The sequence below is a fragment of the Temnothorax curvispinosus genome, unplaced genomic scaffold (genome assembly GCF_003070985.1).
Source record: "Temnothorax curvispinosus isolate PA1 unplaced genomic scaffold, ASM307098v1 QBEX01001663.1, whole genome shotgun sequence".
Lineage (NCBI taxonomy): Eukaryota > Metazoa > Arthropoda > Insecta > Hymenoptera > Formicidae > Temnothorax > Temnothorax curvispinosus.
The window spans coordinates 132130-159099 of NW_020211443.1; the positions used below are offsets into that span (position 1 = coordinate 132130).

At 32.9% G+C, this 26970-nt stretch overlaps 1 protein-coding gene across 5 annotated transcripts; it reads right to left on the reverse strand.

Annotated features, from left to right (window-relative positions):
- LOC112467637 (disheveled-associated activator of morphogenesis 1) lies at window positions 1-25472 on the reverse strand. 5 transcript variants are annotated; one of them, XM_025036341.1, is made up of 13 exons: window positions 25034-25472; window positions 11641-11835; window positions 6306-6413; window positions 5439-5747; window positions 4737-4961; window positions 3924-4521; window positions 3571-3845; window positions 2736-3068; window positions 2020-2495; window positions 1394-1830; window positions 1018-1145; window positions 776-946; window positions 1-691 (listed from the first exon to the last, which is right to left on the reverse strand). In XM_025036341.1, exons 2-13 carry the CDS (start codon window positions 11677-11679, stop codon window positions 422-424), a joined length of 3369 nt encoding a protein of 1122 aa, XP_024892109.1. In that variant the 5' UTR covers window positions 11680-11835; window positions 25034-25472; the 3' UTR covers window positions 1-421. The 5 variants fall into 5 exon arrangements, with proteins under 5 accessions (XP_024892109.1, XP_024892113.1, XP_024892123.1 ...); XM_025036345.1 differs by lacking the exon at window positions 25034-25472 and adding an exon at window positions 20784-20837; XM_025036355.1 differs by lacking the exon at window positions 11641-11835.
- Window positions 25473-26970: the final 1498 nt, after the last annotated feature.

A 26970-nucleotide genomic window follows, 5' to 3' on the forward strand; every position in this document is an offset into this window, starting at 1 on the left:
ATAAATTTCTGCAAGAAAATCTAACAAAATTCAACAGAGGAAATTTTCTCATAAAAAATTTTTACGAAAAGCATTATATTTGAGCATTAAAAGATTTATATTTAACATAAGTATAAATGTTTTTGAGTTGAATTCAAACAAACATTTTACGTTTCATAGATAGATGCAGATATATAGAAATGCACTGTTAAATTAATATGACTTTCGTGTGTGTAATGTCAAATCGTCTGCGAAACGCCTATAAATATTTTTGTGGAATGTTACTTATATAATTAACTTTTATAAAATGTATTTGTAATTAAATTATTTATAATGTGCTTTTAAACGCGATAAATTTTTAATAAACAAATGTTTATTTTGTATGTGAAAAATTTATGTGCTGGAAAATGATTGATCTGTCGACAGATCCAAATTTAAGGTACTAATGACGTTCTCGAGAATCTTCCTTCTGAGTGCTATGTCTGCGTGATTCCGGACCGCTAGGTGTAACAGGTCGTCGTTTTGACCTTTTGAATTTAGCGATATCCTCGCCGAACACATCACCAGTTCGAAGAGCAGATATCAAGTCGTCGAATTCGCCTTTGTTATCATTCTGTTGTCCGTTACTGTTTGCTTCATTCTTCTTACTTAGCGATATACTGTTTAATATACCCTCCCGCGAGTTTTTTCTCTCTATTGTTCTCTTCCGGAGCTGTAATAAATTATAGTACATTACATTATTTATATCTTATCATATATTACGTGTTTATATGACATATGATAATAAGTCGCTTACTTCCTGTTCTTGTTTCGCTCTACGTTCTTCTTCTTCGATTTTCTTCCTCATGTTTTCTACATCTTGTCTCGCTTCAGCTAGGGCTTGTAAAAAGTTTTCAAAAATGCCAAAGAATTCATCTGGTTGAACGCCAGCCGAATCTTCACCGAACAGTCTCACTGCTCGATCAAACTGTTTTGACAAAATCATAATTATACATATTTGTCACAGTTACACTTATAACATAAATAACTTATTTTTACCCTAGTTTTCATGTCTTGGAATAAGTCTTCCGCCTCTGCTAATCTACATGTGGCTTGCGCCTGGAAGTCCCTCATCGCCGGTAAAAACATGTCACCCTGAAGTACCTGAGATTGACCTCGATGAAATTCTAAAAAAATGAATAGAACGGGAATAGCACAGACGATGCAATAGTAATTTACCTATTCTTCATTCTTAAATACTTTTATGATCATTATCATTCCCATAGAAAAAGTAGATAAAAAAAGGAATCAACAAAGTAGTTAATCACTTAAAAAAAATCAGAAACTTTTAAGTTTTCTTTTTTTTCAGCTCTATTTAATTCCACTTTTTATGCAAGTTTGCTTAAAGCTCCACTATTGTATAATCGGTTATTACCTATTTCTCTTTGAACATCCTGCAATCCATTTTTTAAGTTGGCCACTTCCTTCTGCAAATCGGCCATACTAACTTTAGCAGCTGTTTTAACATGCGGCATATCCTCTTCGATTTCTAAGACTTCTCTGAATCTGGCTTCTAGAATCTGCACAAGATAATGTAGTAAAGTCGTACCCTTGGAGCAAGAAGACTTGGTATCGACTAGACGATTCAAAGAAGCTAATCGAAAGCCGCACGCGTTACCCCGCGCGTTCCCACGATTCACGTAATTTCCCAATGCTAAAACTAATTCCAAAAGTTTTCTGAGTCTTCTTGATCTGGCCACTTGTCGGCTCGCTTCTAAAACTGCTCGCATCCTTGGCGTCAGTTCCGCAATACTAGCTGCGAATTTTTTTTTGTAATGAAGAGAACGCAATCTTTGTTCATAATGCGGCACCCTAAAGAACACAGAAGACGTGATATGTCATTTGTTCAATGTTTCGTTGGTCTGTTTTGTAATTCTCTATAAAGAAAGATTGGAATTTCTCTAAATCGCTTGAAAGCTAATTAATCGCTACGTAAAGCCATTATCATAATCTCAGAAGGGAAGTCTAAAAAAAGCTGATAATGTCTAAAATATAACGCACTTTGATATTTGATACAAGAAACAGTCAGCCCTGTTTTGCAATTCCTTTTGGTGGATATCTAACGAGGCAGCCTCTTCTGAAGATGGTATGTACTTTAGCAACTGTTCCACCATATCGATGTGCAAAATATTCTGTTGATCCATCGACAATATCGTTCTGGTAATCTCATTATCGGACATCTTCAATTTCGACAATAGTATAGTGCAATTCTGCGCTCTTCTTGAATCGATTACCGACATCGTCTTCTTATTCTTTCCTAATGTTCTCAAGTCTTCTATCGAGCCTTCCGTGGAAACGCCATTCTTTTGATAAGCGCAAAAGATCTTATCGATAGACTCGAGATCCATTACGTTGTAGAGCTTCGTATCGTCCAGCTCTGACCATATTGTACCCTGCAATTTCTGCTCAGGTATCTTGGACCAGTTGAACGATTTTAAAGGATTACTCGGTTGTGGAACATTCTTTATTATCTCCACCTACGATATTTAATTAACGATTTATGCAAATTAAGTTATTTCCTATTGTAGAAAGTAACTATAATTAGTAAATTATTCTAGCTGATTGCGTGCAACTTTAGGAAATGTTACTAATGTTTCTTCAACTATAATATATATTACTAAATATTAATTAAATTATCATCACGCTGTTATATTAATATTATTATTACATATAATAGTTTTATATCGTACTTAAAATTTTTAATATATAGTAATAACCTTCATGGGTGGAGGAGCAGTCGGCATTAAACAGGGAGGTGGCGGGGGTGCTAATGGAGGAGGTGGTGGTGGCGGCGGGGTGGATTTAGTCTCAAGCTTCTCCAGTACGTCATCTTCCACAATTTTTAAAGTGGCTTTCGCGTCGTCTGGCAAACTTCCTGAAGCCACTAGTTGCTCTAGACGTTTCCTTTCAGATTTTTCGTTGTTAATTTGTCGCGATAACGTCTCGAGGTTATCTTGCAATTCTGAAATTTTTTGTTTTGTCTCTATGTGCATCGATATCTCTTTTTCAAGACGTTCTTTGATCCTTGCTAAACTTGCTTCCATATCTTCCTACAAATAAATAATTACAAATTATGACTATTTGCAGCAGAAAAAGACAACATTAAGCAGTAAATGACGATTCGCATCGTATCTAAGTTATAAGAGTAATACAATTTACTCCACATTAAATAAATTTATAGAAAAAGAGGAGAAATATTACTCTCAGGATTTTCATATCGCTGATTAGCCTTATATTTGAAATGCGTTTAATATATATTTTGAAAAAGCACCTTCATACCTGAATAAATGTGTTTTTTTCATTTTGATATTATCAAGGGACACATTTATCGATCTTAATAATAAATTTCAAACGTTTTTCGAATGTGCGTGTAGCTTCGGAAAACAAATTAAACTAAGAAAATAAAATTTTTCTGCATAAAAACATATAGAATACGTGTATGTAAGTGAATATCTTTTATAATTCATAAATCAAATTTTGCTATATTATAAGAGATTATTATGGGAAGTTTGTTGTGATTGATAAATAGGATATTAAATTTTTTTATAATACCTTTTCTTGAGACCTCAAATCTAGTTCTTGCTCCTTCTTAGCCAATCTCGTAGACATGTCCAAATTTTCGCGTTCCATCTCTTCGGCTTTCTTTCTTGCTGCCACAAGTTCCTCTTCTTTTGCGAGAAGGTGAACAATCTCTTTTACATTTATTTCAATTGGGGCCACATCGGGGTTTCTTACTAATCCCGTTTCGTTGCTTTCGGATTGTAAAACGATCTGCTGAACGATTCGATCGAACAACAGCCAATGTTGAGGATGCGAACCATAATCCACTAAAAAAAGGAAAAAAAAATAATTTGCATTATGGCATGTCTCTGACGAAAATAAGATCTTTCAATCTAAAAACTCACGTGGTAACAAAAGACAATGTTCAAGTAAGCTAAGAAGATGAGGATAAGCAGCAGTGTGGCTGAGTTTCCGTCGCAAAAGCTCGAACATGGCGCTAGCACTCTTAGTGTCCACATGTTCCTTTTCGAACTTTCTGGCGAGTTCCTTCTCGTCTTCATTTCGTACCATCTCAAAAAAATCGAGATGCCTATCGAGCGTCTCATTCTCGTATTTTCTCAGTTTCTCGATAATAGGTTGGATGCCAAGCATTAGTAGCTCATATCTTAGGTGTAGCCTAAACTCCAGCGTCACCTGGCCAGGCCCGTAGTTTAGCACGGCGTTGATAAACGACATGATCGCCGTTTTCAGAGATAAATTGTCTTTATAGATGCCGAAGTTTTTGTCAAGATCATTGATTATACACTGGAAGCGCGTTCTCTCGGAATGATACTGCTGGAAGTGCAACATGGCCTCTAGAACTTTGCGGTGACCGCCTGGCACCAGACAAACTGCACCGAGAATCTCTAGTACAGAGATTTTTGTCTTTATATTCTCAGATGCGAGCGACTGTGATATCGTGTTAATTGCCGTTGGATGTGCCAGCACGTGCGCTCTACCATTCTAGAGAGAAAGAGATATTAATTGAAATAATGAGGAAAAAGCACTGATACGTGTAAGATCTCTTAGCGAAATTAGGGGTATACATCGTTGAACAGTGATTTACACATTCTTATTTTCTCCCGAAAATATGGATAAATTAGGTAATAAGCTGCTTAGTTGACAAAATTATGTTAATAAATATTTTTTAACATTTTTAAACGCTTGACGGAACTCACCGAATTATTCATTAAAGCCTTTAGACATCCTATAACGCTAGTGTGGAGATTACTGTTAGCTGCCTCTGTATCCATAGTTCCTAGTACTTGTAATAAAGCGTTTAAACCATCTAGTTCTATAAATCTGAGAACGAAGCTGTGCGGCTGCGTTCTCAGGGCAGTCTTTAGAGCTTCCGCTTGACGCATTTGATTCGATATTTCCTCATCTTCTTCTGGGAAAGGATTCTGCATACAACATCCAATATGCACATACTCACATATATCAGAGATAAAATCGAAAATAATACGACAATATTTCGCAGTTCAACAAATTCTGCCTTCCAGCAAAATTCCGAGCAATCCCAAACAATCTTATTATCGTAAATCTATACGCACGATATAAAAATACAACATTCTAAAAATTATAACGTCAATATAAAGCAGTCCTATAAAGCAGTTATTTTACAAGTTTCCAATTTTCTTACGAGCCTGTCTTTATCTATCATAATTTTGGTTTGTCTCATCTTTTTTTATATAGCCTTTCTAATTTCAATAAGTAAACTTTGTTAATAATATTTTTCCATAATAATGTTTAATGCAAACGTCAAAATTATTTTCTATTTAAAGAAAAGAAAAAGAACGTTCGATCATTAACGGTCAATAATTCCGTCATTAGCTATAATAGATAATAATAGATTTTATTATGCAATTTTATTCACTCACATTCGCTATCGTCTTCAATCTATTGATATAGTCCTCGGGATCCCCGCTAAGGTCAGTGGTGCGCAAGCCTCCGTTGTCCAATGTACCGTTACCTTTTCTGGAACAATATATCTGCCACTTTTTATTAGCTGGAAGTGCCAAAACTGCTTGTCGATTGGTTTGGGTCAGATCGAGCTCGTCGACAAGTTCGAGAAACATTTTATTCAACTCCTCTTCAGCTGGCATTGGCAAGGTCGGTGTCATTGCTTGTAACGTGAGCGTACCCGTATGCTCCACAACGCAATACGTGATTTCCGGTGGCTCGTCATCCTGTGAGGAGCAACTCGATTAGTTCAGTATCCTGTCATGCTATGTATTACAGATCTCATTCAAGTAATATTACATCAATAAATATGAAAAAGATACAAAATAGTAGTCTTCTTGCTTAAATTCTATGCGTTGAGTTATCAACAAGGATTTTCTCGCTTTCTATTTTGTGTGTGGAACACGTGTATTTATGAATAACTATATTGCTTGTGTGTGTTGTAAATGCAATAGTTCAAATAAATTGATGTTTGTATTATGTAATGAAAGAAAACATTTAAAAGAGTATTTAAAAATTTAATGCTGTGTGTGTTGATATATAAAAGTACGTAACGTAATATATTCGCATCGCAGTATATTAATTTTAACAAAAAGATAAAATTATCGCAAATACATTTTTGCAACTTTATTTATTAAATTGAAATATATGTTTAATAGTTATATATCATATGTAGAGTTTCGGGGAAACAGATAGCATCGTGATCAACAACCGCGGCTCACCATTGCCGCAGTTCTTTGCACTGGAATTCGTTTTTAATCAATAAACTTTTTTTAGAATCTTACCTGGAGGCAGCCACAAAACGACTTTTTCACTCGTGATGGCATAGTTTGACAGTGACCAACAAATTCCTTCAGAGGCTGTGAACTTTTCACAGGACAGTTTGGAATCCTCTGCAAATAATTATAAGAAATTTCATGTATCACTTTTTATAATGCATAGTACATATTATAACATCGATAAATTAACAGTGTTTTATCTTGAGATTTCATAAAAAAAATATTTAATGCCACCATGGTGGAAGCAGTTAAAAGAGAGACAAAATTAGAACTATTAGAAGTGTATCGTAGAAATTGCGCACCCCCCTCTTTCTTTATAAAATTTAACATAATATGTTATATACACTCCATAATATTATACATTGAAGCATCAAAAAATGGGAGTAAACAGTTTTACGAGCATAATAATAACAATAATAACATTGTATTGCATGTCAATTTTGTAATACTCGTTTATTTTCCATTACAAAGAAGTGGAACTTTTACGTCTAGCCGTTACACTCTAATATAAGCATTTAGACACTTATAATGTATAAGTATAATGTATACAGGGTGTTTTAGAATTGCACGGCACTATTTTAGGGAAATATTTTCTAGGTCAAAATGAACAAAAAAGTTTATATGTATAAACACATGACCCAAACTTATTTATTAGTAAGATATATATTAAACAGTAAAGATTACATTTAACAGTGAAACATTTAAAGTATGTTTTCGAAGTGGCCGCCGTTTTGTTGAATTCTTTTTGCGTGCCAATAGGTCTACAATAAACTAAAGATTTCATCCAACCCCATAGAAAATAGTCTAATGGCGTTAGGATTATTCTTGATATTTGCTGCAGCTTTCATTATGCGATTTCTTAATTCTTCTTGCGTGCTATAAGACGTGCTAGAGAAACATGCAGGATACTTCGTGCTGAATGCTGCATTCAACAAAACGGCGGCCACTTCGAAAACATACGTTAAATGTTTTAATATTAAACATAATCTTTACTCTTTAATATCTTATCAACAAATAAGTTTGGGACATATGTTTATATAAACTTTTTTGTTTATTTTGACCTAGAAAATATTTTCCTAAAATATTGCCGTGCAATTCTGAAACACCCTGTATATACACATATAAAAGGAAAGTAAATTATAAAGAGAAAAACTTAATTAATAGAATTTTGTACTTGAATACAAAAATGTGTCTCGCATTATCATTACGCAAAATATTGCTTTTTTTTAGAAAACCTAATATTTTATTATATCAAATAATTTTAGAGAAATATAATAAAATATTATAATTTTGGATTTTAATAATAAAGTTTTGTACAAAGAGAGACAAATATCTATATCTATATCAAAATACATACGTAGAATAGAGTTTAATCTTTATCATATGCAGCCATCATTGCAAATACATATAAAAATACGTGAATAAGAAATATGTGTAAATATATGAGAATAAGAAATTATGTTATATCTTGGTAACAAAAAATTACATGTAATTTTTACTTGAAATTCTATTCTCAACTTCTTTTCTCAAACACAGTGCAATGAGCAAATTGGCAGCGATGCAATATTATACAATAGTAATCAATTCTAAGTCAACGTAGCGAAAGTGATTGACTAACAATAAAAATTCTTTTGTGATTTGATTAAGTATAACCTACGTGAAAAAAACGCCACGTTTCAGTTCTAGGCTCCGAACAAGACACGATATCTCGATCTTCACCATTGGAGGACATGTCAATATCAGTTGGATCACTTTTTTGTATGCTATAATCGAGTGAAAGACGGCTCGGAGCACCGGTACGATTTTGATTGTAATCGTTCTCACGATTAATTGCGATTTTCACTTTTTGCACACTTTAGAGATGAAACCGCTTCGCTCGCATGCAGGTAAACACTCGACAATTCGAGTCACCAACTACAATTCCATAGGCTAGAAATTCTCTTATCTCGCACATTGAAATTCTTATCACACCAGAAAAAAACAGAACAACGTCAGTTATCGCGCGACTATGCATATTATTATATGATGTCCTCGGTGGAATCAGCTGATCTTTCATCGAGTAAAAGTAACTTTTTGGGAAAATGTGATACTTGAGAGTACCATTAATTTATTCATTTTATTCATTCATTTCTTGTCAGTCTATTTATTTTACTGTATTTGCATTTATTTAGAGAGGCGGTAAAAAAATCTGTAAAAGTTCTGTAAAAAATTAGTGTCCCAAAATCTAAAGTAATTCTTTCAATACAATGTATTTCATTTTGAATAAATATGTATATTTTAATCTTGGAACAATAACAAAAGTTATTATAATACTTTCAGTGCAAGTTTTTGACCGTGGTATTCGCCGGAAGCTATAATATTACACCATTCAACAAATCACAGGTTTACAAATCACAAAATATACTTTCCAAAGCTTCACGGTTTATAATCCGTTTCTTGAAATTACTTAAAAAAAAAAAAAGAGATACGTTGATCTATCACGTACCATGATTCACAATTGCCATCAGTTTAAGGCTGATGGCAGAATACAAAACGTAGGCTCTTACGTCTATCGTAGTTATAGACATGAAGCAAGGCAGAGAAAACCCTATACGTAACTACGTAAACGTAAAGTCATAAAAAAGCTATCGTGTCGATACGTGACGATACGAACGTAGTTACGTACTGTAGTTACGTATACAGTTTTCTCTGCTTTGCTTTACGTTTATAATTACAATAGACGTAAGAGCCTACATTTCGTTCTCTACCATTAGCCTAAGACAATTGTAAACGTGTGAAAATTGTGGCATGTCGAAAAATATAGCAATTTCATTGTTAATTAATTTAAACATTCATTATGTAATATTAAATCAGAAAGATAAGAAAAGCGTCAAAACAGATTTCTTATCAATTCGGTCACACTGGCTCAGTCAAATATTAATAAGTAGCTTATTGTAATCATATCTGTACGAAAGGCAGGCACAATATCAATGTATATCTAAATTTTTATCGGTTTAGATCTTTTCATAAACGTAGTGTCTTATAAATAATTCTTAATCCAATATCGATTTATTATGTAGATACACTGCAAATCTAAGTGTTTTATTTAATACACTTTTTTGTAGTCACTTTAGAAACGTATTCAATATAAAAACACATAAAGCGCTTTTTTTCAAACAATCGACAAAATATTGTTAATGTCAATAATTTAATATTTCCGCACCCTCTTTCTGATTTTAAAATTAGAAATACAAGGCTTATTCCATTAATTAATCATGAGCGGTGTTTTCTTGGATAAATTAAATCTTTATAAAAATTGTCTAACGTGTTATCAAATTTTCAAAATGAAGTAACGTATAAGTTAAATAAAACGCTTAAAGTGTATTTTCTATAAGTGTTTGTTACTTTAAAAGCTTTTTCAATTAATAAGTGTTTTATTTTAACTCGGTTTTAGTGTTTTATATTTTGTGTGTAACGCTTGAAAACGCTTTATGTGTTTTTATATTGAATACGTTTCTAAACGTTTAAAAAGTTACAAAAGTGTATTAAATAAAACGCTTAGATTTGCTGTGTATTTTCGCGAAAAAAACACAGTTTATGTGTATCACACAATTGCAGTACCTATAATTATTTCTGTTCTATTATTTCTATTACATTATATTTATCTATATGCGACATATGTCGAATTATTTCGAAACATTTAGCAACAATGAGCAACAAAAAGTTGCTCGTTGTTGCTTCAGTGGAGACGTAGCTTTTAAATTATTTTTCAACATTTCTTAATTAATTTATTCTATAATACACTATTTATATTACACTATAAATTTTGATATGTTTCAAAATAAACCAAGTGGATTATTAAATACTGGTCCTTTAAAAGTTGTATTATTTAATCATGGAAAAAAGGAATCATAAATGAAATACGATAATCATTAACAATTACGTTCTATTCATGTGATATTGTACTTTCGAAAATATCTAAAACAGCATAAATTATTCGATGTACTTTCCGTGAAATGAGTAAAAGCGCAGAAAGCGTGCAGATTTTTCGATCATAATAATGACATCGACATTGCTGCTGAATCCAGCGACATAGTATGATCGGCAATGATGTGCAATATTCATAGTACTTAATTGTGTTTACGCTAATTTAACCATGCGAAAATAGATGTCTGATAGATTGTTATGGTCGGTATAGATAAGCACAACTGTGTCAACGGTATAACTTATATATATATATACAATATATATATATATAGATATATGTTGTATTTATTTTGTAAATTATTTTATTTATTATAATTTGTTGACAATTATAATTAATATTTATATTAGATTTAAATAACGGTCAATTAAGATAATTTGAATATTTGTGAAAATGGAAAAAGTGTAGAAAATAAAAAGCAATAATGATATGCGTTCTGATTTAAAGACGGTGTACGCATATTATTATGAATTTTTACCCAAACATTTTTAATTATGACTCATAATGTAATTACTTTCTTCGGAATGGTTACAAAAAAAGCGTTACGGACATTTCATCATATGCTCATCATGTATGAATAATCACGTATTAGAAAGTTAATAAGATTTTAGCAATCTAATATACATTATATGCTTTCAGTCACATAGCATTATTTTCACGCATTATATAATACATTAATGAATTAATTAAAAATTATAGCCATCGAATTTTAAAATTGGACAAAAAATAAACTACAAATTTATTACTCTATATTATTAGCTTTTTCATTACTCTTTACTTATCATATGCAGTTGACTTTTTAAAACAAAATTATTGTTGAAGAAAATTAAAGTTACTGTATATATTTATCGCAATTTTCAAATTTTTTTCGAAATTGAATATATTAATTTTAGGCTTGAATTAAAACTCTGCTAAAACATAATTTTCTTAAAATAAGATAAATTGCACGGTTTTCGCGTTTTTTATTTAAATTGTTGGAATTTAGTTTGTCTATTTCTTATTCAAATATAATGTGAAAATTATTAAAAATGGTATTTTAATCGTATTTATTTAAAATAAATACAATAAAGATATGTAAGTAGGTATATATAAAAATTTGAATTCGTGCAAAGTTTGTCGGTATGTAGTAAAATATGTAGTTAAATCGTCCATAAGCTATTATTATTATTATTATAAATATTACAGTACTTTGTTTATTTTTTCAATTGCATGACAATTGCACGATTATTACTTTTGCCGTGAATGTAATTGGGAAATTGTAACCGCGATTTGCAACATACGATAGCGGCATTTATTATTCTGGCCACTAATATTCCATAACACCATATAATAGTTCTTATATAATAGTGTGTTCATTATTTAAGTTATACACATTACCAGATTTAGTTTTCCCATTTTCTCCAACATGGTGTCCATTTTGAATTTCGTCAATTTCTTCTTCAAAGTAAACGTTTATTTTCTTCTGAACCGAGAACCAAGTCTTCTGTCGGATATCCGTTCGAAAGTTGCTTGCTTCGTATGCGAAGATTACCAACAATTTGTCGACGATCTCATCATCGAATTATATTACGTCTGCAGATTTTAAATTTAACATTTAAAACATTCTAATTTAGACTTCATTTTGTTTTGAGATAGCAAAGATGAAATTCGATTGCTTTGCTATTAGACTTCGCTTGTAGATCGCGGAAGTTACACGCGGCATTGTTTCACGAAGCCTTCTTTCTCTTGGAATAGTCCTTGTAAGCGGATTAGTAAGGGATACTTATGGTTCTTGAGTTCTTCTTTAATACTCGCAGTCAATATATGTTGTGCTTTAAATTTTGCTTTAGAAAATAGCTAGTAACAAATTGAAGATGTTGAGTCAAGTTCTTGCAAGTTCTTTCATTGTGATTTCGTCTGCAATTTGATGTTTATATATTTAAAAAAAATTTGACATTTAAAATGTTTAACTAATCATTTAATTATATAATTTTTATGATTTAGAAAAAAGTCTTTGTTAAATTTTGCACTAAAATATTTTTTCTTATTACTTTCAGCAATATCTAAAACATTACGTGTTTAATAATATTTCAAAATGCATTCTCATAATTTAAGTTTATAGAGAAATTCAGTCTTTAAATTTGTAACAAAATCTACCATTGTCTTCTACTTTTCATTTTCGACTGATTAATCATTTTCTGTAATCTATTATTAAAATTTTAGCTTTTGTGTGTTACAAAAGATTTGTCTCTTTTTCATTCAATTCACTGTCTTCGTTCAATTCACTTCTGTCTTGTGCTTTTCAAAAAGATCTATTGGAGTATCTTTTGGAATCTCCTGAGGAGAGTCTCTCATTTACATATCTTCTCTTTATTCATTTCGGATAATTCAATTTGATTCTTGGAAAGAATTGAATGTTTAACATCACAATGTTGCAAACGCAAAGTCTTTCACTCGTCAAAGTATTTCACACTTATATAATTATTGGAATGTCCGACAATTTATTATAAAAAGAACAATGATGATCGATGAAAATTCGATGATTATGAATATTGTGACCCGACTTTTCTGTTCGTTCCGATCAAGACAGCGGATGATCTCGCTCGCGGAACGTTCTTGCTCGCGATTGTAGGTTGAACTGCCAGGTGAAAACACAACATCTCTCAACTTGCACAGGTGCACATAGGGGCCCCCCGACTGGGCCCTGGAGGAAAGAAGGGGGGCCTACTTGCGCGCTAGGATCTCTTTGCCACGAATACTTCGGTCGGTACTGACCTGATATAAAATCCGGGAATATTATTTGTAATTCATATCGCGTAAAAATCGAATTTGCACCCATCAGTATAATAAATATGAATTGTTATCTGGTGAGCTAATACGAGGGAAAGCTGAATCAAAAGTCACAAAAATTTGCTCGCAAAAATATTGTTTCATTCGAGCATTTTTACACAATATTTTCACAACAAATATATATTTTTATTTTGAAAAACAAAAACGTCTGTTCTTTCTTATACTTAATGCTTACTCTCTTTACCTCTTCTGTATTTCTTACGTTGACTTTATTTATTTATTATTATGTATTACTGCTTTCTTTGAAAATGTTTCTTCAAAAAAATGGAATAACCATTTCATAAAATCTTTTAAAGATTATCAAAAATGTGTACTATATAAAATTTTCAATAAAATTATTTTTATAATTTATAATAGCATTTGAATAGACAAATGGAAAATCTAATTATTAAAATAAAGATTACGAGTTGTGAGACAGAATCTATATGTGCAGTTTATCATCCGCGTGTAAGTTTGATAATTACCAGAATATCCAAGTAAGTCGATTATTGTCGATTAACGTTCTTATAATAATGAACAAGCAGAGTAAAAAAGTGTCGCAATCAGAGCAGGTATGTATGACGTATGTATATGCCATTATGCCGTTCACGTGGAGTAAACTCGTAAGAGTGTATTACAATTAGATCGTCGCGTCGCGTCCCGTCGGACTCCAAATCGTGTTTCTTATTTCTTGCTCGTCATGATCCGTCGTGTCGTCGCCGCGTCGTTGATCTGACGCACGATAGAAAACGTTCGTCCTTTCTCGCCCTGCGGTGGCAGTCTTGCCGAGCGGAATGCACTCTCGTCTCTTAGTCGCCGATGCGCGACGACTGGTTTTTCAGGAGGAAAAATAAAGCATACGACCGTCAGAATATTTTTTCCTTTCCTGTGCATGCACTTTTATGCTTTCCTCCTGCATAACTGAGAAAAGATGGAGGAGGAGGAGATTTTATTGCCATGCTCTGTCGTCTTTTACCAGACTGCCTATCTTGAGAATAATCCTCATTGTGGGAATCGCACCTTTAAGGTTGTTATAATAACCGCGGCTCCGCGTGATCGAACTGAATTATATCAGCTGATGAGTATATGTAAGTTAGCAGAACAAACTAACGTAAGTAACTTGTATGTATATATACAACAAATCGAGTTCCTTTATGAGAAATTCAGCGTCATTTTTATGCGCGCGGGGATATTTTAGAAAATAAAACTTTTACTTTTATTCGACATCAGATTAAGGATTTTGTAAATATTATACATCATATAATTGAGAACGTCCTTTAAGATGTTTAAAGCTTTAATTATATATATTATTTTTTAAATATAATTTCGTATAATAAAATAAAAAATCAATTTCTACAATTTTATAAGCCTGACACTGAACCCAAAGATATAAGAACTGTTTTGTAAGTTATAACATTTTTTAACATATTTTAAAATCATTGGTAAAAACAAGGAAGAAACTTTTCGCATTTCTGCGGAAACACGCGCAAAGCCATTTTTTAAAAGAATTTTTAGGATGGAATTTTACGAGTCTTTAAGTCTCATCCGCTAGATTCGGCTAGATAATAATCTATTGCAAGTTTATCTGTAAATGACGATCTTGTTGATAATTTGTGAATTTAACCTTTGCATCGATATTGCCATTAATATACAACGATAAACTGTTTGTAAACAGGCAAAAGCACAGAATACGCCGCGTATAATGCCGAAGAAGCTGTTTGTGAACGATTTGTGACGTTTCGATTAAAGTAAGTGTGATAAACACTTGTAATAGGTGCATTAAAATTCCCTTTCTTTTTTCGACTCTTCAAGTCATCTTTTCGCTATAATATACATAGGAGATCATCTACTAAAAAGTAACACCGAACATGCATTATTGGAAAATACCATGGATATATACGGATAAGTGCATTTTCCATAGCATATCCTAATCGGTGTCAACTATTGCACGTATCGACCTACTGAAGAGAAGACCCGTTATGTGATAATCTTCCTTTCCCTTCCGCCGCAATGGTATTCTCATGTTCTCCGTCTCGCTTTCGACGTTTAGTAGGTACGCCGACTACACGTTAAATGTAGTCTCTCGCATTGTGACGTTTAAATCGACGGAATATATTAGTATAGGCATAGACTATTTTGTGATGGATGTACCTAACAATTTCCGGATGTACCGTCAATTTCAATTAATCCACTTTTGATCATTGATTGATAAATTAAACATTGTATTAAACGTTTAATGAAATGCTGTTAGCAAAAATGCAAAAATGCAATAATGCAATAATGTATAATAATTATATATACTTATATAATTAAATTAATAAATAATATTAATAAATTAATCGCAAATCTTGTATGTATATCTTCATGAATCTTCTACCAAAGGCCCGCTCGTGTGTGAATTAGAGATTTTAGTATTTTTTTAGATTTTACTATGCAACTTTCTAGGATTTAACTCATTCCTATTCGTACAACGTTGAGGAAAATCGTTTAGATATTCACATGTGTCGTTTCTCTGATGTATTGTCGCTAATGTTTTATGTCCCGTTGTAATCATTGTGTTTACTATACTCCGCTATAGATAGTACAGATAGAATCCGACTATTCGATGACTCGTCTAATATACATATATTCAGTGTAGGTAGTGTAGGCACAGTACGTTTGCAGTTACACGTAAGTTCATTCAGGACTATCTTGTCATTCTCGTTTCGGTTACAACAGTTAACAATTATAATAAAATGTGCCGCCATCCTCCAAGGTATTTTTGTTATAACACTTTAGATTAATTATAATATAGATATACTTTTCGTGTATATCGCTCTTTTCGATTGTGGTCATATTTTTGATCATATTTAGTAAACGCTAGTGTTAAACAAATATACATATATGGGCAATTGTTGAAGTTTGTAACATATGTATGTATGTATAGTAACATATCGTTAAACGTATAATATATATAGTTCTTTTATTCTCTTGTAAAGACGGGAGCTATCCATTTAGTAGCCATTATGGAAAAAATGTTGGTTGCTAGCTATAAAACTGAATAATATGCTTATCGAACATTTAATAATTGACAGTATTCTATATCACACATCACTGAACACATCACTCTTGACAGCTATTGCTATTATTAATAAAAGCAATTTAAATAATTATTTAGATTACTAAAGGAATTACATGTAAAATGAGACTGCAGCTTTTACTTTTTTTCAATGCGAGTATTTCTTTAATTAATATGTACATATATTGACAATCTTTGTCGATGAATTCTATGATAGATTTGTGCATTAAGTGAAGCCTTTATATATTGACAAAAACTTTTTTCTTTTTAAGTGTAAAATGGCAATAAAATTTCCAAATTATAAATTATGATATTTAAAATACATAAATATCGTGTACGTGCCTTCATTTAGAGTCCTTTTTGGATAATTAATAATTTATTTATTATTAATATTTCGGTGAAAAAAAAGCTATCTGTCGAATGAGGCACGAGTTATATTCCCAGAAATCAGCACGCCTCGACCTGCTACACCTGCTGCTCAACACAAATCGTGGCATACTGACCCGAGGTGCGTTTTAGAATAAATTTAGTAGATGGTCTGCCAGCACACACGTTAACGTTAACGGTGCTGCGATATGAGAGACGCATTTTAAATCAGTAGTTGCGAAGAAGACTTGACGTATGATTGCGTGCGCGAGCATTTAAAAAAGTTTAATGAAGACCAATTGTGGTTTCTTGGCACGTAAATGAACATTTATCATGGATATTTTGCGCCATTTCCAATATATTTGTTTCAAAGTTTGTCAAGATATCTACATAAAAAACAGAGCCTTAACGGAATTAATATATGTTACATAATTTTTTTTCTGCCAATCTTGTAAAACAGTCTTATTTAATTATTGTGCTTTTATATAATATAATTATTTAAGTACATATTATATACATATAATATAGAGTGTGTTTTATTTCGTATGCCAATTATTTCCGCTAATTTCATCTCAGCAAATATTGGTTATATTGGAAAAATTGGAGAATTCAGAGAGGGCTAGCCAATAAACAATTATTAGATTTTAGGTCTGAGGCCCGTGTTGGGCTCATTGTCAGTAAGGTCTAAGTTAAATTTTTTCAATGGAAATCCCCATTTTTTATTGTATCATTTTTTTCTACTAATCAATTTGAACAACTTTTGTCTGAAACATTTTTTTATTTGCCCATTTTTTGAGATATCCAAGGAAAACTTAATACAATTAGTAATTTTTTCAATATTTATAGCTTACGATATCTCGATAATTGTTTGTCGGAAGAAAAAGCGGTACAGGACTTTTTGATCTAATTTGGTTTCAAGAATATACTGTTACAATAGTACTCCAATTTTTTAAAATATTTGTGTATGAACATGAAAGCTTCAAGGAGATGTATACATGGGGTCCTACTGGGGTTCCTACTGGCTCAACACAGGCCCCGGACTCAAAATCTAATAAGATTGTCTATTGTTCCCCTTTAAACCCTGCAACTTTTATCTGAAACATTTTTCCAATAAACTAGTATGTTTTGAGATAATTAGCAGAGATAATTGGCACACACGAAATAAAACTCACCCTTTATTTATATATATATATATATATATATATATATATATATATAAAACTAATTACTTTTTACCACTTTGACCTTTTTGCGGGCATAAAATTGCACTTATTGCAAATGCAATTTACATATTTTACTATTAAATTTCCAATTTCTTCGTAAAAGTAAACCAACGATAACAACTCTCGTAACACTTCTCCCATTGCCTAGATCTGTTGCACAATTCGATCGACGAGAGTTTATTTCTTTCGGATTTACATACGCATGCGTAACTGTGTGTAGTTTTGTTAGTGCCGTACAAGTATGCCAAAAGTGCTCCTAAGTGCAATGAACGAGTTCCACATTCGCGACTTAGAGTGGTGGGCAAGATGCGATTTATTATCAGTCGTGACAGTGTTATCGCCAATAAGGATAACACCGCAACTCGCATGACCGCGTCAAATTCGCGGCCACTCGCTTATCAACATCCTTTCTAATTCGCCATTGCGACCTATCGTCGCTTCCCACCGGGTGATGCGGTTTAAAAAAAAGACTACGAGTTATCGCAAGTAGCAGCATGCTTACATGCATTAAGTTTCCACAATCAAATCGCAAACGGAATGCAACAAAAACGCCAGACAAATTGCCCATTTGGGTTGGCGAAACGACGTGACGATCCGTAAAAATGTCGGTCCTACTGACCTAATATATGGATTCAGCAGATGAGAAACATGCATGAATGCAATCGTGCCACACCTAAAGATTTTGCGGATCTTTCTTTTGAATCAAATACGCGACTAAATCATTCGCATCACCGTATCTAATTTTGCACTTATAGACTAGGTTAACTTCAGTCCGAAAAAAACCCATTTGTGCTACGTCTACATATATATACCTATGGTATATTATATAATTTGGATTTTGCCATGTATATACTGCTATCAATTATAAAGCAAAATCAAATGATTTTGTTGCTTTTCGCGTAAATTTTACATTCGCTCTGACAGTACGACCCAAAACTGTTGGCATGTATTCAAACATTTGATATCTGTTGCATAAATCGTGACTTTTTCGTTCATTTTCTGTCATTCGTTTATGTGCTCGCGACTTACTCCGTTATTCGTCAGATTTTCTAAGATCGAGGTCGGTTAAAATTGCGATGAAAAAGGAGAGAGAATCACAGGAAACCCGGTTACGTTGTTTGCTTTAATTTACATTCTGAGTTTGCATTGAAAGAAGAAAAAGAAAAGCATTGAGAAACTCAAGTCTGCATACCTATGCACTGCTATTATAAATAATTATTGTAATGCAATCGATCGGCCGTTTTTCTTTTCAAATCTGTTGATTGTTAAAAAAAAATACACCTATTTTATTTTAATTGTTTTGCGATGTATCATCTAACATCTTCTATTTTTTGTAGTATTATTACATGAGCACTTTTCGAGTGTTACATTGTATCTGGAGTAGACGAAAGGGCTTTTATTAATGGTAAATCCTGTATCGTGCGGCACGTGCGTGTCAGCATCATCGTTAGTGCATTACGATGCGCTGATAATTATATGTATATATTACGGAAATAAGTTTCCGCCGCAATAAATATTCCCTGACGCGGAAAGCCTACAGACGTGGAAGAACGTACGTGTTTTGCGATTAGAAAATATGGTAGTTATATAATCGCCAATTATGTAATGCAGAACATTAGTATCAAAAGAAATTAGAACTTGATCTACATGTTTTGAAGAGTGCACAAAAATTTAAAAAGAATTTTTTCCATCAAAATGGCGACGCAAAATGGAGCCGTCTCACGTTCGATGTTTTTTAGGCGAGAGTCCAATCGGCGTGTAACGTTACTTCTACAATTTTCATTCGATTTGCTTGAAACTTTCAGAGAATCTTCTTTTTATAATTATCTAGGGAAGCACATACGGATTTTGCGCTAAGTTATAAACTTTTTATTCTACAGCTAGATAATTTTTCAACAAAATTTTCACGGTTAAAATCGGAACTTTTTTTCAGATGTGCACCATTTCCACTAAAATCAATATTTCTAAATAATCCTATGTACTTCCCAGTAAATCTTATGTAGAAAACAAAAATTATTGTTATTTTGTTCCAGGTCAAACTGTTTAGGAGGAATTTTGCACGTTGATTAGACTCTCGCCTAAAAAACACCGAACGTGAGACTCCAGCGCCGCCATTTTAATGTATGAAAAAAAATTTTTTAAAAATTTTTGTGTACGCTTCAAAACATGTAGAATAAGTTTCTTAAAAAAAATTTTTGATTTTTTAAATAATTTTTTCCCCAAAAATTGCAAAAGATACCTATTATTTTCAGGCGCCCAAGGTGGTCTTGCCCCTTAATAAACTTAAATTAATTAGTTGTTACACGTATAGTGTGTTGGTTACTAATTAATAGCATTTGCGATTTTTTAATAATAATAAGTATCAATTAAAATATAGTAAATAAAGTATAAAATTTAGAGATAAAAATTTACTTCTTATTTCTTTGATTTTGTAGTGATACATTGATGTACAGTGGAATAGTATAATATTAATAAATAACAATATGATATAATATGGCAGTTATAAATATTATCCAGTAATAAAATAAATCCAATGTCTGTATCGCAGAGTTCACGCGTCGACAATGAAACCATTGGCTACTTCCGCTTCACAATTGCCCATTACATAACGATAATAAGTATATTCGTTTACATTAGAAAATGACACTTAAACTGTTCGCATATATGCATTAAATGTTGCACTTCTGCGGTCTCTATAGTAGTATTCTGTCTACTATATATTTTCTTTCTCTCTTTCTCTCTCGACATTTTATTCATATCTCAATGTAAAGAATCTCTCTTAGCATTGCGTTGCACCCACATTGCATCATTAAATTTATGCATTGTCTGCTTTTTTGAAATGTTCAAGCTTCAAAGGTTGAGCATTTCTCACAAGAGACATATCACAACTGTTCGAAACTGATAGGATTCTTTTTGAAATATATTGTTGAACATAAAATTTTAAGCAATACATATTTTTTCATAAGCGCTCTTTATCAGTCTATTAACATTTTTGACTTCATATATAAACTTCTTAAATAATCAGATAATTATAGCACTACTATATCTTTAATAACAAATTATACCTTTGAGTATCCATCTTGTTGTACTTTGTATATTTTTATACGGATGCAAACATTGCACAAAAATAAAGTCACAATTTGTTTTACAACTGAATTAACACGCACCGTCCGTAAGCAGTAAATTGTGTTTAATTCAACAATTTCCGGTAACTTAAATATGTGAGTCCGAATCTGCATGTCACAAACATAACATTTATTATTTTAATAACACTCATTACTAATTTTACTTATTACGTGGAATTACTTCTGGTGACACAAGATTATGTTTTATGAATAAAATCACATATACGAATTTTAACACAGCTTTGGAACTGGTGCAGTATTCATTTTTTTTCTATGAATTTTCATTCACTTGAGGCGTCCATGTAATAAACCGAACACTGAGACAGGCCAAGGGAGTCTGACAAATTTTGCTTAGAACATGGCACGTGCATTAAGCGCGCGCGCGCGCGTGTGTGTGTGTGTGTGCGCGCGTTTGTTCCTAAGCGAGCACATGTCACGTGTCCTTTAAGCTCAGAAGGGCTAGAGGTAGCAATAGTGGGACTATTGTCGTGGGTACTGCCGATGCAGCACTCATATGCCGTAATCATCAGTGGAGGGTAGTTCTCGGCATAACTCTCCATAGGGGGACTGGACCCTTGCGCCGTGGACTAAACATCTGTCCAAAAACTCTACCACTGACATTATTCGTCTTACTACCTTGCAACAAAATACATACATATATATATTTTTTATTTTATTTTATTACAGAGTTTGTGTATACTTGCGTTGTTTGATAGGCGTATATTGTTACGAGAAATGCATGTTGTTTCCAAAACCGCATCAATCATATTGCACATTATTTTAAACTCAAAGTTTGATAACATTGTTTGTCATTGTGTATTACTGACACGATATAAAATCACGACAGTTCCGACTTTTGGCCTTAATTGTTGTCAATTGCTACCAATTTCCGAGTTACTGTACTGTGTCTGCAGTTGTAATTTATGATTCGTATAAAGATGACATTCGCATCTCATATCTCATATCGTTATGCTTATGCAATGATGATAATGATGACAATATTAAACAATGGTAAAAATCAATTATTACTAGTATTTAATTATGTAACTACATGCATATTGTTATGTGTGTCTCAGATTGTCCGTACTTTTGTTTATATAAATCTTTTCGGCTATTTAGAATTAACTTTCTGTCAGTAACACTTAATTACATAACTTTGTAATTATTTAAAATCATACTTTAAATATCTTTATGATTAACTCTTGAATAAAAGTTTTGTTTTAAAGTCTAAAAAAAAGCTTTTATAAGAGTTGGACATTTCTGTAATAATGCGTTGAAACATGGTTTTAGCCATATATCAACCAATATGCACGAATCTGTCATACATGATCACTTTGGTAGTTTCTTTTGTCTCGTTGTGTTCGTAATAATTATGACCGAGAAAAGGTTAAAAATACATGCTCGATTTATTTTAAAATGTATATCATTCTTTTTTTAAAGAAATTACGTTAATATGCCGTTTTTATGTCGTCCACGACTTATAAGTTTCTAACGCACATGCCATGATGCCATGAGTGTACAAATCTTTTGATAGACACCACTCTTCTCTGACTCATTTATAAATGAAACACTTGAAGCATTGTGTTAAGATTTGTCCTTAGGGCTCGTACACACAGGGTTTATGTAAGGAAATCATATAAGAGACTTCAGTCACGCGAATAGGCTGCAATCGATACTACTATGAATGAATCACAAACCTAAATAACGTCGACCTTAACCTTTCAATAGAATACTAAAGTCAACTTCTATGTATGTATTAATATTACTGTGATCTATGCTAAAAGTGCGTCCATTGTTTTTCTAATATTTGGTATAATACCTATAATAATCATCGTAATATCTTATAATTTTTTAAACAATTATATTTACAGTTTTTATTACATTTTGTCATAAAAAAATTACAATGTATAACTATATAAAATATTTAATTCTAAATAAATATGTGTATTATATTAAGTAAATAATCTTTTGGCCACAATCTAAATAAATATTTTTTTGGATCTAAATATCTTCTTTCTCAGTGTACTATTGCATCAAAGCATTATTGTTGCTATATATTTTATATCTTGTCAGTAAATCTTAATCTCTGCATCAGCCCATTTTTAAATAATTATAAATAATTATCATTTATCTGCAATGGCACTACGTGTATATGTATTCAATAAATCACGTCGAGAATTTGCGAAAAAATTGTACAATTATTCACACTAGAGAAATGCTTCATGGGGATTGTCAGTGGCTGTACCAATTGTTCTCAACCGGCGAGATCTCGTGTGAGGGGAGCTTTAAGGGTGTACACTGTATGGGTACAGGGAGCTGACAGCTGTGGTCGATAACCCACATGGCTCTCTTTGCTCTCGTTGATGTGAATGTAGATGCAGAGCTATCGATTTTATCGTGCATTTCATTAACGGACATTGATTAGAAGGCAGTGCTTTATCGCCCCAATGGCTATTGACTCATTCTTGTTCCTGCTAGCGGATCGTTTAAGAAAAAGTTCGGATTCTTATCGCAGTCATCAAGATATATTTAAGCGATTTTAATTTATCTAGGCTAAGATGGAATAAATAGTTGAATTTTTAATAATTATATATAATTGTCTTTGTTAATGTGTAATGATGATAATAATCTGTAAGGAAATATTATAGCTACGTTAAAAATAGATAATTTTTACTTCTGACAATCTATTCCTTATAATCTCTATGCTATTCTTTTTCATCTTCTCTGCAAACAATAAATAGTTCAGTCGGTGAATATTCCTTTTAGCTGTCCGGATACAGTTTTCTAGAAAATTGGGATTTATTGTATGTACATTATATAGGTGTAGGTATATAATGTACATAATGAAATAATATTAGTTGTTTGTAAACTCCCTCTCTCTCACTGTCTCTCTTTTGTGTGTGAATGTGTTTCTGAAAGAGATATTCGCGACAAAATACATTTATACGATGACAAAAAAGAATAAGATCTATATCGAGTAAGGCAACGTGATAAAATGTGAGTTTAGCCTTGCGATGTATCGCTGCATCGGTATACGCGATGCCGAAAATAGTTCGCGTAAAAGCGAGAAGAGACTAGACAGACAGGACCACTGGAAAGTTTATACGGCATTCTGTATAAAGATCGTTTCTAAATATTTAGTATGCTGACATAGTAACGTATATTTTTTTTGTAAATCAACGGGTTATGAAGCTCTTGATTGCGAATACATATCGTACAATGACTATTCGTTAAATTCGTTATGACTACAAACTATGATAGTAGCAGCTGTATCATGTACATAGACTACTACATGATTTTCTTCTTGTATTCAGGTTATCATTTCTGGAAACAGCAGCTGTCCACGAGGAAAGTAATAGAGGCCCGCGCTTATTGTTTCACATGTTACGTTATTTTTGTGAAAAGTAATATGCATGTGTTGAATATCTCACAACAGTATTGTTATAAATGCGTAGTACTGCCGCATTTGATATTTGTGTTTAACTGTGTGAGCGTGATCTCATAGAAATATGACGGTAAAAATTATAATAAACGGAAGAGCGCGTATTTCTCTCCTGCTGGCCTTATCTCTTTTGCAGATGCATATGCAGCGTGGCTACCGGCATATACCTATACTATGTTGATACTGCGCATCAATACTCGCTAAGATACCTGGTAATTTTCTAGATTATAACATTACTTGCACATTAAGTTAGTGTCTAAATAATATATATTTATACACTTTTAAAATAAAATTTTATTGTCGTAATAATAGCAAGCATCATTATTACAGTATGAAAAATAAGATATATTATAATAAGAGCTGCTACTAATAATTAAAATTAGATTAAGTACTTCTATTATGATACCAATATATATTGCATTTTATGCATATTTTTAAATGAACAACATTACGTATCATCAATATTTTCTCGCTGAATAAAACATACCTTATTAAGCACCTTACTAAAGTAAAGATAATTGTAATGTAAAATATGCGCGCGCGCGCGCGCGCGCGCGCGCGTGTGTGTGTGTGTGTGTGTGTGTGTGTAAATATAAAAGAGAGATTTTGTTTTCATAGTACACTTTAGAGGTCGCCATTAATTTATTTTTATAAAATATTAAATTCCACACAGTAGGCAATACCTGTCGGCGAAATAAACGACTGTTTCGAAAAGAACCGAGAAAGAATAGGAATCGTGAGCCCTTACCAGATCTTTTGCAGCCCGCGAAATATGGTCGCGCCGGTTGGAACGCGCCGATCAATAGGAAGCAAAAAGGCACATGTCCCTGTGGCTTCTTATGCCATGGCGTTCATAAGATCAACATTGGGCATCTCTGGGTGTCGCCCGACGACGTCGCGCGTCGTCAGCGAACTGAAGGGTTCGAACGGTGCGTTTTGGAGCAACGTTTGGTTAACGTATAAATTTGACACGACAAACTCTGCTGCTGTACGCAAGATTTACGCGATCAAACAATACTGATATTAACGATCGGATGGAATCGTGAGAATGATGACGCGATGACGCGACGACGACGACGACGACGACGACGGCGGCGACGGCGTCGGCGTCGGGACGGAAGCGGCACACGCGATGCAAAAGCCGAGAAAAGTCGGAACACTGGCTTGCCATCGGATAGATCGTCGACCCGAAGCGACGCAGCGGCTCTGGTTACGCGACGACGCACTGCGCCGACGTCAAAACGACGTCGACGTCGACGTCGACGTCGTCATCATCGTCAAGGCGACGCGCGACGGCGCGCGCCGCGCCGGAATCTCTCTCGTGTGCTCGTAGCTCGTAGTCATAGAGATATAAGAATAGAGTGCGCGAGTCATATGCTAGCACGTAAGAGGCTGCGATATAGGAATAGAAAAAGAACGCTGCATATAGGCCCTTTCTGTCTTTGTCTACGCGTGCATGCGAAACAAAGACAGAAGGGGCCCATGCGCAGCTTTCTCTTTCTATTCTGCGCAGCTTTCTCTTTCTATTCCTATATCGCTTTTTCAGCTCGCTCGCGCACTCTATTCTTATATCTCTATGCTCGTAGCTCGTAGAGTCCCTAGAATACAGAGTCTGATGTCTGATATCTAATGTCTGTCTCTGTATTTCAGGGACTCTAGTATAGCTCGTAGCTCGTAGCTCGCAGCTTGCTGATTCGATTTTTCGAATCGAACAGACGAAATACATATATTAAGATGCAGAGATTAGTATATATATATGTATATATATTAGATATTTTTTAATGTATATTTTAGAATACCCCTTCTTTTTTGTTAACGTTATTAATTTTGTGCGAATATCAGTGTATGCGATACCTATAACGTATATCATTGGCACCATTTTGAATCCGAAAGGAAGCACATTAACCTAAGCCTACATTATACTTGGAGCAAGTCGTAGTGTCTCTAGGTCAGCAGGTCGCGAGTCACATTCCTTACATAAATGGTGTATAAAAAAAGTTTTCTTTACCAAATATCTTTAAATTAAATATAGGTATATACAGGTATATGTATGTATACCCGCGCATTATGCAGTAGATTAATTTATGGACTTATTATTATATGTATAGCTTTTATTTGTCAACAAATTTGTAATCAAATTGAAATCAATTTGTGGGCTAAGAATGTTTCTTGCAAAAAGTCTATTACTTATAAAACAATTTTTATCTTATCGTATATAAATTGTTAAGTATAAATTATGCCGTGTAATGAGAACAATCGTGTTATCAAATATAATGTTTTTTGATTATTCTTTATGATATAATAAATAATTCCACATTGTTTGAATTTGCTATTGCGATATACAATATGTTTGATTGTCATTAGGCATTAAGAAAAGAAGGGTATACAATTTTACTACTAACAAGCATTTGGAATATTTATATCACTTCTAGTCTATTTATTGAAAATAGATGAAACTAGACATTATTGGGATTTATAAAATAGAATGTAAGCAGGATAACATATATTAATTAAAACTGATTAGCAAGCACCAAAAAATCAATACGTTGCACGTAATGGGAAATTGATGACACTAGGCGCCAGACTTAATTAATGTTTTTATTATTAACATAAAGAAGTTCGCTCTTTATGTACAATATAATACAGCTTTTAATGAAATTATTATTTTAATAATTCAAATCAAAT